Source organism: Acanthopagrus latus, chromosome 15, assembly GCF_904848185.1.
Source record: "Acanthopagrus latus isolate v.2019 chromosome 15, fAcaLat1.1, whole genome shotgun sequence".
Classification (NCBI taxonomy): Eukaryota; Metazoa; Chordata; class Actinopteri; order Spariformes; family Sparidae; genus Acanthopagrus; species Acanthopagrus latus.
The window spans coordinates 21081183-21092296 of NC_051053.1; the positions used below are offsets into that span (position 1 = coordinate 21081183).

Here is an 11114-nt window from a genome sequence, read left to right on the forward strand (position 1 = left end):
GAGAGCGCAAAGATTAGCCCACATAAACTTTGGATAAGCCTATTTATGAACGCCTAACGAGGAAGACACTTTGATATTAATGCTGCTGATGGGGCTTAGTGTGACTGTGGCCCTCAATCTACCTTCTTTTAAAACATTTTTTTTTTTTAAATGATGGCACCACTGTCATCTTCCCACATCAGCTGAGTGGGAGAGGAAAGTTGTAGATTATAACTGTGTCATCCTGGAAAATGTTCTGATGTGATGCTGAGGTTACGTGTCCTGATGTCTAAATACTACTTTGCGAGGATAACATCAGAAAGAGCGTCTTGGATTTGATTAGAGAAGAGTACTAAGCAAAAAAAAAAGAAAAGACACACAAAGCTTGTTTATCATCATATTTTTCTGACACCCACACATCAAACCAAGTAAACTCATCTCTCTGGTTTGATTCCCTCTACTTTCTTGAGCCGTTTGATTCAAAATCAGATTCAGGATGTTGTTGATTTGAGACAGTGATGGTGTGGAGTACAAACAATGTCACAGTCACAACAAAACAATGGCAGCCAGTTGGAATGAACTACAGAATAAAGAATTACTCAAACAGATGTCGAATATCCTGTAAGACGGCACCTGATTTCCTCTTTTGGAACTGCTCATCTAGCTGTAGCACGAAAATTGAATTAAGCATGGATGTACTAGGTGACTTTACCTTAAAAAATAAAACTACTGATGTTACAAAGAAAAAAGACAAGTTCTCCTGTCCGAGCCTTTACATGAAAGCATGTCACATATAAAGATACAGTTCACCTCAAAATCAAAAATAGTTCCAAAGCCAAATTATATTTGAGAGAGGGCAGACATCTCAATGGCGATGTGTGTGTGCATCTCCAAAACTCAGCAACACACACCAAAACAATCAAGATGGCATTAAAGGTCCAATTTGTAAGGAAGTAGATCTTTTAATCTTATTCCCAACAGATACTGACGCTTTGGGATTGTAGATCAGGTCAGCTGCCATCCCAAAGTGTCTGTTTATGAGGGGTGAATGAGTCTCAAAATTCAACTTTCAAAATAGATATATTTTTTATTTTGGGGTTTACTGTCCCTTTAAATGTGACATACCTTCATATAAAGACTTGGACATGAAAAATGTCCTTTTTCTTTGAAAGAGCAGTCATTTTTTGTTTGAAGGTATGAAAGTAAGCTCAGTGAAACAGAGGGGAAAAGCACCTGCAAAATTACTAGTACACCCATGCTTAATTTAATTTTGTGGCTACGGCTCGATAAGCCCCCTGAAAAAAAGTGAACCGGGTGCTTTCTTAAAGGATGTTTGACCTCTGCTCAAATGATTTTTTTTCTCTGCACTTCATTCTGACTGAATGCTCTTTTGTCATGGCTGTGTTGTCGTTTGTATTCTGCAGCATTAACTGTCTTAAATCAACAAAAATCTTAATCCGGTTTTGAATGAGAAACGGCTCCAGAAAGAGTCCAACCGGAGAGATGAGAGAAAAGCTTATACGGGATAGAGGGGAGGGGGGGCAATAACCTTGGTTTGACAAATTGACCCCTTTACCTGTTCTCTGTACCGCTTCCTCATCCAGTCTGCTCACTCACACACACACACGCACACACACTCCCATCATTTACATATGGAGCTCGCAGTCCTTTCAAAGTGGCTTTCACGGAACATTGTGCTGATAATGATCTTGGTCGTGAGGGAGAGAGAGAGACACAGATCTCCAGAGACCATCTCACCATAAGACAAGGGGGAAGAGGATAAAACTGCGACTGTACTCCAACTCAAAGGACTTTAACACTCTTTTTCCTCGCAACCCCCCCTCCCCCTCCCCAATAAGCCCTCTTGTGTTTTTTAATTGGCAGAAATTAATCTTTAGGATGTAGATGGTAGATTTACATTCATTAAAAGTCAAGAGAGGAAGCCAGGCTTGATGCTAATCAAATCTGCTTAATTATGCTTAACATGAGTATCTCCAGGGGAAGAGAGAGAGAGAGAGGGAGAGCGAGAGAGAGAGAGAGATAGCTAACTCGAACTTTTTACTTTTTGCCTTTGATAACTCCTGCTGAGTCTGGCCTTTTCCCTGCCAAAAAGAAATGTCACGACTCTCTTTCTCCATCTGTAGAAAATACACCGATAAAGCCATCAGTGTTAAGCAGAGATGATTCATTTCATAAATTCCCACCTTTAAGTGTTTAATAAGTGGTGAAACGCTCGGTTTTTAACCTCCCGGGCCAGTGCTTTGCAACTTTCGCAAGGCCTCGTCGTGGCATCCTCTAAAAATAGATTTACAGATTTATACAGTGTGAAGTCAGTTAGCCTGCAAATAGGGTGATGTAAACAAGGACCTGATGAGTAATGTGTAAGCCGAATAAAAAATGATTATAACATAAATGCCGGGTTTAATTTTATCATCCATCCACGGTCTGGTAAGCATCCACAGTGTTAAAGAGAACCCTGTTACCATTAGGTTTGCAGGATGCCCTGCTGGGAAGTGACTTTGTCTCACAACAGGAAGGTCATAGGTTTAATTCCTACAGCAGCTATTGTGCTTAAACTCCCATGAAATAAAAAACAATGAGCCGATACTTGCTGCAAAATCTTTCCACTTACTGAGGTATAAAAATACAGGGCACCATAAAGAGGGGAAGAAAGAAACAAAGTCACACTTCAACTGTGTAACATTAAAGGGGAACGCCACCAATTTTAAGTCTGTCTGCAGGCCTTGAGGGGCACGGCTGCATTTTTACCTTGTGAGGCAGCGGGATTCTCAAGAGCACACAATCTCACAAAGCCGTCTCGCTGAGCTGAACCCAGGCACCCAGGAATAGTGCCAGGCATCGACATGGATCTAACAGTTAAAATCTGGATACAGATTTGGAGATGATGCCCCATTCATTCCTATCAGAGCTGCTTGGTGGACAAAAAAGCCTGACTTCCTGGACATGAAAATGCCCGACTCTCCTGCATTGTGGTACGGTTTCACTCCAGATGGACAGCTGATAGACTGCCTCATGTGATGTCACCTGAGACAGCATCAGTCTGAAAGTGACACCATCGGGGGTGTGAGCCGATCAGACCTGTGTAGCTCGCCCCACATCTCAGCTTGGGTCCTGAATCTCAGTTGCATGGTGGGTAATGTGGGTGGCAGGGATTTTTACAAGGAAGATGATCACATGGAATTAAATAAGATGATATCTGTGCTTCTTCTGCAGGTTTCTCTCCCTCTGTCTTGACCACCTTGGATGGTTCGCCCCTCACTGAATATTTTGAGTTAAGGTTATTTGTTATTACTTATTTAACTCCCATAGTTGCTCCATGACAGGGTGATTCTTCAGTTTTAACCTCATAATTTGCCTTGATGCATGTATTTGTATCATGTAAGCTATATCAGATTGATGTTTGAACATTCTTGGAGGAAATAGGTGACCTCATTTCAATGTTTAGATCTCAGGTAGACTTACTGATTAAATTAAAGATTCGCAGTCGGATCCCAAGTGAGTCACCCCCCTGGACCAGCGTGTCTGATTCTGGCACCTCTTTTCCTCCCTTTACTGTCTGAGACAAATAAAAAGCTGCCTTAGAGAAACTAAATCCTGCTACACTTTCCCCTGTTTTAATAATTCATATTTATCTTGCCGTGGTGCCATCGTGAGCCAAAGACAAAGATAATGTTCATGTTGTGTCGCTGTTTGAAAGCCAAGCTCTGGTCCTTTCCACATGTCTGTTTTGGCCAGTGAGCAGCAGAAGCATGAGGCAAATGTGTAGGTGGTTAGATCAGCCGATGGAGTGTAAATACCACTCAATCTGTTCTCATTAGAGGAGTAAAAACATACGAATCACTTCGCCTCTATTAAAAATGCCCCAGGGTCCTGGTTAAGTGTCTGAATGTCTGCGCGCGCGAGCGTGTGTGTGTGTGTGTGTGTGTGTGTGTGTGTGTGTGTGTGTGTGTGTGTGTGTGTGTGTGTGTGTGTGTGTTTGGTCGTATATGTGGCTGTGTGAGAGAGAAGGAGGGGGTGACAGAATGATGTTTTGGCATTTGTGTTTGCAGAGGGGATCTGAAATGCCACCACCATCAGCGCTACTTAATTCTCAGAAACACACACTTAATCTGAACAGACAATCCGTTCCGACAGCCACTGTTATGATTCAAATCAACTTGGAGTGAAGGGTGTGTGTGTGTGTGTGTGTGTGTGCACTCTTGTGAGTGAGAGAGTATGTCATTGTGTTTTGGTATGTGATTAGGTGTCTGTGTGAGTGTGTCCTCATCTCCCTGTGTGTGTGTGTGTGTGTGTGTGTGTGTGTGTGTGTGTGTGTGTGTGTATGACCAAGATATCACACATCCATTCCACATTCTCCTATGATAATGTGGATTGATTATGGATATGATAATGAGAGGCCGGCGCGGCGTCGCGACCTTCACAAGGTCTAATTGAAACAAGCGTTGGTCCTCCGAAGCACTTATCAAGTCACACAGCACATCATTAATCACGCAGAATACAAGCTGTCACTGTAACACACATACACACACACACACACACACTCACACACACTCACACACACATACATTCTCTATTTTTCTGTTTTTCTAACATACACACACACACACACACACACACACAACATACACACACACACACACACACACACACATGCTCACTCTCCTGTCTTCTTTCTCCCCTTCTCTTACACACACAAACACACACATGCACACACGCACACACAATGCAAGCTGTCACTACAATATGCCTGGTATTGTCTTCTTTTAAGGAGAGTGGACAGCTAGTCCACCCTCCATCTCTATTTTCTACATGAAAAAGTTGAAGAACAAACAAGCTGTTGAAGTTAAACCTTTTTTAAAAAAAAAAAACAACAAAGAAAACTGAAAAAACAAAAGAGAGTGAATGTTAAAACGATTCAACAAATATGAACAGCTGTTCACTTCACCCAAACTCGCCCGGAATTGAATTAGCTTAAGTTGTTTTACTACCTGCTTTTATTAGAAGACAATTTAACAACCAAATGTGATTCCAGTGTCTGATTAAGGCAGCATATGGTGCCTACCTGTTAAACACAACATGTTCGATACCGGCTTAACGCCTCAGTGAGCCACTCGAATAAACTAATAAGCCCAATATCATATTAGTCATTACATAGTCCAACACACAAAATTCCAATCTGATAAAAAGGTGGTTTCATTATCATCATAGGGAAAACACAAGGGAGTTTGCACGCGCTGCGTCGATGCCATCACCAACTTTGTTAATTGTTATTCAATTAACTGCGTTTGTTAATGAAACCAATTAATACTTTAAAACAAGCAGGGAGATATACGATTATTATGCATCTATGCAGAAGACAGCTAATTACAACTGTAAATCAATCAATTCTACATTAATCAGCTTGGAAAATGTCCAAAAACAACAAAGTCACTAAAAGACTTTGGAAGTTCTTTTTTTTTTTTTTTTTTTTTTACATATTTTGATTGCCATGCCATTATCCCGTCTAATGATTGTTAACGATCCTTTAAAGAGTTTATGATCCAATTTCCTTGCTGTGAATTTAATTGGGATCTAAATAGTATAATCTTACAGTGTAAAAGTGTGGCCTGTATTTAATCAAGGGTGGCGTATTGGTGTAAGTGCTAACAAGGTCACAGAACTCCTCTTAGGGCAAATACAGCCAGCGAGGCTTCACACCACTGAAGGAAGGGAGGCCTGACAGGCTTGATAAGTTAGAGGAATCAGTCATTTTAGTGCCAGAATACAGACTTATATAAGCATGATCTCTCTGAGATAAACACTGTTCTAGGTTGTCAATAAATGGGTTTCATGGCATTAAGAATATGCAGCGACCTACTTAATTAGATGTGTCATTTATGACCAGTGGTAGAACTATTCAGTAAAATAAGAAATACCAGGGTCACATTGTAAAATGATCCATTCTGAGTCAAAGATGTGTCTTCATAACGTTACTCAAAGCTGTAGTCTATATCTTACTTTTGAAAGAAGAAGTAATCCACCTCCATCAATCACCTTGTCCTAATGTCCTTTTGACTGTCGTGGACAATCTGACCTGACTCAAACGTAAAGAAACCATCCACAGGCATGTCTAGGCAACCGAGACACACAGGAAGATTTCATTTTTCATGTCGCCTTACGATCTACAATCAACAAAAAAGGGATTATACATATTTAATTGCCACAGATTGTTACATGCAGCCCCTTTAAAGCTAACTGTGGGATTTGGATCTATAGTCTTGAATGTAGCTTGTGCTATCAGCAAGCTTAAGAAAGCTACTGCTGTGTTCTAACTTTCTGACCCAAACAGACCGAGGAAGTCAATTGATTGTAGAAAAATTTTAAAGGCTGATAAAATAATGGTAGTTTGGAGCTGGATAAAGCCAACAACCAGTTAATTGACTGGTATTATCAGGGGTCAATCACACATGCATGACCCTCGAGTAATTTGTGGCCAAGACTAGCTAAATTCTAACCATCGTGCTTGCTAGAATAACAGAGACAGCATGCTTTGGTCAGAATCTAATTCATTATTAATGCCACACTATAGCCCACAATGTTGTCATGCTCATAATTTAGAAACAAATAAAGCTGTCATATATAAAGTTAATTTTCTAATATAAATCATCTCAGGTATGCAGTGACATTACCTTGACTTTGGGTATGGAGCCTCTAAAAGCTGTCCAGTCACCTTTATTTGCTCTGCGTTGTTCCTTGCTTTTTTGCGCAAGAACATTCAGGGCAATGAAAAACCAAGAGTCAAGTTCCTTACGTATACACGCTCGGCCGATGAAGCTGGTTCCGAACCGTATTAAGCAATCAAGCAGATACTCTTAATTGCTTTCCCGGTGTGTTTCCGACACATTTGTCAAATGAGAATAGAATTCAATGTGAGTAAGAATTACAAAAAGAAAAAAAATAAAGTCTGCCACAAAAGAAAGTTCCTAAAACACAACTGAAGTTTTTTTTTTTCTTATAATCATCTAACGAGAAGAACTCATCAGGAATAAATTACTTTTGACTAAAAATAATAGCCCTGAAATCATCTTATAATGAGAAATAAAACATGAAATGGACATAAACAAAGCCTTGTCTCTGCAGGGAGACCATTAGACCTACCTGTTTGTGGCTAATGGTAATTAGTAACTAACTGCACAGAGAGAGAGAGATCTTTGACTTTTGGTTAAACTCTGCCTCACACAGGGCCAGTTGTTTTTCATGAGACAATACGTGTGTAATTTAGATTTTTGAACAAACATCAACAGACCATCTCTCCTTATGCATAAGGAACTTGTAATCAGTCCAGTCTAATTATTTTTGTAATATCCGATGCAAACACCTGGACCGTAATTGCGGCATGCAGATCTTTCACTTTTAAATGAGACTGCCCTCATTTATCAGAAAAAAAAATAAAAAAAATCCTCGGCCTGGATAATTATCAGACATACAAACATAAACACCTTTAGAAGCTCTGATGTGAGGACCTGCTGCAGCCTCTTGAGTTTATCCAGTCATGTGACCTGACCAGTGCCCTAGTTGAACGCCCCTTAGATGTTTATGCATATATGGACGCTAATCTCTCAGTCAGGACTATGGGATTTGTGAATATTTTGTTTTACGGAGATCAAAGTAGCCGGCTAAGATCAGGAGGAACCCTTCAAACACATCAAACAGAGAGCAATGCATCCTGAGTCCCACGCCCACAGTAGCCAATCAAGCCATGCATAACTCCTTCTCCTTTGTAAGAGGAAAGGATTCTCAATGTGTGTCTCCCTCCAACAACATCTCATGCAGCTCACCCCCCATGGAGGCCAGGAGGTTGTTTCAGGCTGATGGGCTATCAAGGAGAGCCACTGCACCGTATCTGTATCCCTCTCATACTTGGCTAACACGATGCTGGTACTGGGGAGGGTGGGGGGACAGAGGAGATACTGTGTTAAGAGATCAAAGCAGCAGTACAGAGATTTAGACTCACAGGCTGTCAGTCAAGATGGCGAGACAAAGCAGGAGAAGACAGAAATGCTTACACACACACACTCTCTCCGCGGTGCGCCTGTGAGGGGTGAGGCGTTACTGTCAGATGGCTTAGGGGCTACTCATTTGTAGACATCCACAGCGCTGTGTGAACACCTAAGCTCACACACATTGAGGGACACACACGCACCGATTCAAAGACACTGATTCGAGAAGCCCCTCGCAGTCGAGAGGTCGCCCCTGGCCTGTATATTGGCCTGCGGAGGAACGTTTCTGTGCTCTCAGCATTTTCCCTCGTCTCGAAGATGAATAGAGCTATTTTACAGACAGTGGAGAAACAACACAATGCTGTGTGTGGTTAGACACATGATGTAGGGGCTTCATTTCTGCTTGATCAAAGAGATGCATTTTGTGTCAAGTTTGCAATACATCTCAAATACACTCTTGTGTGGACAGAATAGACATAAAGGGTCTAAGATTTCAGTTGAACAGGACATCCTGCTGTAAAGAATGACCCTCGTTAATGTCTTCTTGTTTGTACACATGGATGTGATCACCCCTGTGTGGTATGCGTTTGTATTATTGTGTAATGTTCTACCACAACCTTTGTTCCTTTCACCTAGTGTGACAGGAAAGATCATTTCCTTTGTAAAATCTGAAGCCTGTAGGAATGAAATCACAGGGGAATAATGCTTTGGTACATTCTAAACTGGGGTCAGGACAACACAGAAAATGTCAATAAATGGTACAGAAACACGTAAAATGTGATTTAAAATAAGTGTCTGATTAAATTACAATATGAAATTGCTCATAAACATTCAGAAACTTGCAGAGTTTGAACCCACCACCAACTGAACACCTACTGGATACCTCAGATTAAATAAGAATGACACAACACCACCTTGTGGCCATCGACTGTAACATTTTAATTTAGACTTTGTTCCATCATTGATGGTCACATGAACAATGAAAATGCAAAAGGATTATGTTGAATGATGCAAAAAATTAAAAACAAATTCATAACATTGCATACATGTTAAACAACATCATAAAAAAACAATTCCTCATGAAAAGTGCAACACAAGTTGACTATCAGAAATAACGCTCTTAAATTAAGGCAGGATGTCAATGTTACTACAAATAACAGCAGGAGGAACTTAGATTTGAGGCAGAATGGCTGACCGTGCCCTCATGTCAGGAGAAGACTTGTGTTCAGGAAGAAGACTGAGTTTGATTCCTTTACTCAGAAACTCAGACACAGCACAGTCAAAGCACAGACCAGGAGCAGTTACAGTCACCAAGGAGACGCAGAGGACAGAGTGCCAACACACAGACCAATCTGATTGGCTGAGGAGCCCATAGACAGGTACAGATCCAGGAAAGGGCATGATCCCAAAGTTCCCACACTGAGGTGATCAGGCTGCAACTTCAGTTAGTGCAGTTTTCAGAAGCCTGAAAGAGAAAATAGATGTTGCAGTGATGCATCATCGTGATGACTTATGTGAGCAACATTCAGAGATTTTCATTGCGATCAAATTACATATTCTTCTGTTGACAGTTATCTCAGTAGTCTTAATGTATGATGTACATAATTTACTTGTCATGACTCACCCAGAAGGTGAGAGCTCCAAATCACAAATGTTATCTTGCTTTAGCACAAAAACAGATATTATTGCTCACCAGTCCATATGCTCATAGAAAACATTTGGTGAATGGCGATATGAAAGATAGAATGTCTTTGTTTTGGGAATAAATTCCCGACAAATCAAGATACCTCATGAGATTTGGGCAAAGATCATAAATATCCATTACTGCTGTAATTTATTGATGCTCATAGATATAATCATCACCCATTATGGCCTAAATACACCCAGAGAGACTCAAGGGAGTGACACCTCACAGTAAATGTAAATGTCAAAATCTCTAATGACTAACATTTTCATTGTATACTCCACCATAAACCACATCACTGGAAACAGTCACATCTTAACTTTGCGAAAGATGTTTTTAATTTTTTAGGATATTTAGTTTGCAAATCCAAACAATTATGTCTTGTAAATGATGCACAGCTGCAGGGATCTCAGTTTTCAGTCTGATAATACAAATAGCTTTCAGTGCAGGCTGTCTAATTATGTGGTGACACTTTTGGTTGACCAATTGATAATCCAACCAACACAAATGCATAGCGATCTCAATAAGCTATCATCTGTAAGTCATTTCTCTAATACAATTACCAAACACTTTACAACACACTGATTGCTGCTCCTAAAAGATACAGGATTTCTGCGTTTCTCCCTGTTATTAAAGTGTTGGCTTTGACATTAAAGGTCTGGTAACTTCACTTTGGCATCTGTCACAATGAAATGATGATTCTCTGTCATGACTGTTGTCAGTTCACTGTCAAAACACTCTCATGACAAACATGATAAAATTAGGGAGCCTGTTTCTGTACCTTGAGTGATTCAGAAGCTTTCCGCAGCTCTTTGATTACTGCGGACAACGCTTCTGGGTTGATGCCCTGCTCACACAGTCTCACACATATCGACAGAGACTCCATGTCCAGACCAGTGTTCAGCAACCTGGAGATCTCCAGCAACACTGTTGGAGGGCAAATATGACAGGTTAGGTTTGTAAAATCTCTAGTGGCAAGAAGACTGCTAACTTTCACGTCCTGGGATTTGGTAAGCAATGCGGTTAACGAACAAACAAGCTGAGGGTTTGCAAAAAATAAACAATAAAATAAAGGCTGTTTATGTGCCACTGAATTAGAAGTAATTTCACAAACATATATTTACCGTCCATTGTCTCCCGGACTGCGTTAAGGTTTGTATTTGCTGCACTTGCCATGGTGAAGACTGAATAACGTTACAGTTAGCCAACGCTTGCTAGCGGGTGGTTAACGAATAAAACTTGAGAGAGGTCTCTGACGCGTCACAAGATTAAATTATTGCAATAGTTCAGCCTGACTTTAAACGTTTAGTATTCATCTTAGATATTTTTTTCAAAAAATGACACAGACACTATATTTAAGGGCCAATAATAGAGGCTAGGCTAGCTATCTTGCTATCTCAAGTCACTAACGAAACGGGAGGCGGCGGATGTGACGACATTTCTAATTGATT

At 40.6% G+C, this 11114-nt stretch overlaps 1 protein-coding gene across 1 annotated transcript; it reads right to left on the reverse strand.

Moving 5' to 3' along the window:
* Nucleotides 1-8894: 8894 nt before the first annotated feature.
* mzt1 (mitotic spindle organizing protein 1) lies at nt 8895-11079 on the reverse strand. The gene is made up of 3 exons (XM_037123351.1): nt 10788-11079; nt 10445-10590; nt 8895-9444 (listed from the first exon to the last, which is right to left on the reverse strand). The coding sequence occupies exons 1-3, from the start codon at nt 10837-10839 to the stop codon at nt 9421-9423; spliced, it is 222 nt and encodes a 73-aa protein (XP_036979246.1). The 5' UTR covers nt 10840-11079; the 3' UTR covers nt 8895-9420.
* Nucleotides 11080-11114: the final 35 nt, after the last annotated feature.

Bases quoted from the DNA above. Each gene is read 5' to 3' on its own strand.
- mzt1 (XM_037123351.1), bottom strand. From the start codon at position 10,839: ATGGCAAGTGCAGCAAATACAAACCTTAACGCAGTCCGGGAGACAATG. The intron at 10,591-10,787 runs GTAAATATATGT...GCCCTCCAACAG, and splicing joins AGTCCGGGAGACAATGGACG to TGTTGCTGGAGATCTCCAGG. The intron at 9,445-10,444 runs GTACAGAAACAG...TTTCTCTTTCAG, and splicing joins AAGCTTCTGAATCACTCAAG to GCTTCTGAAAACTGCACTAA.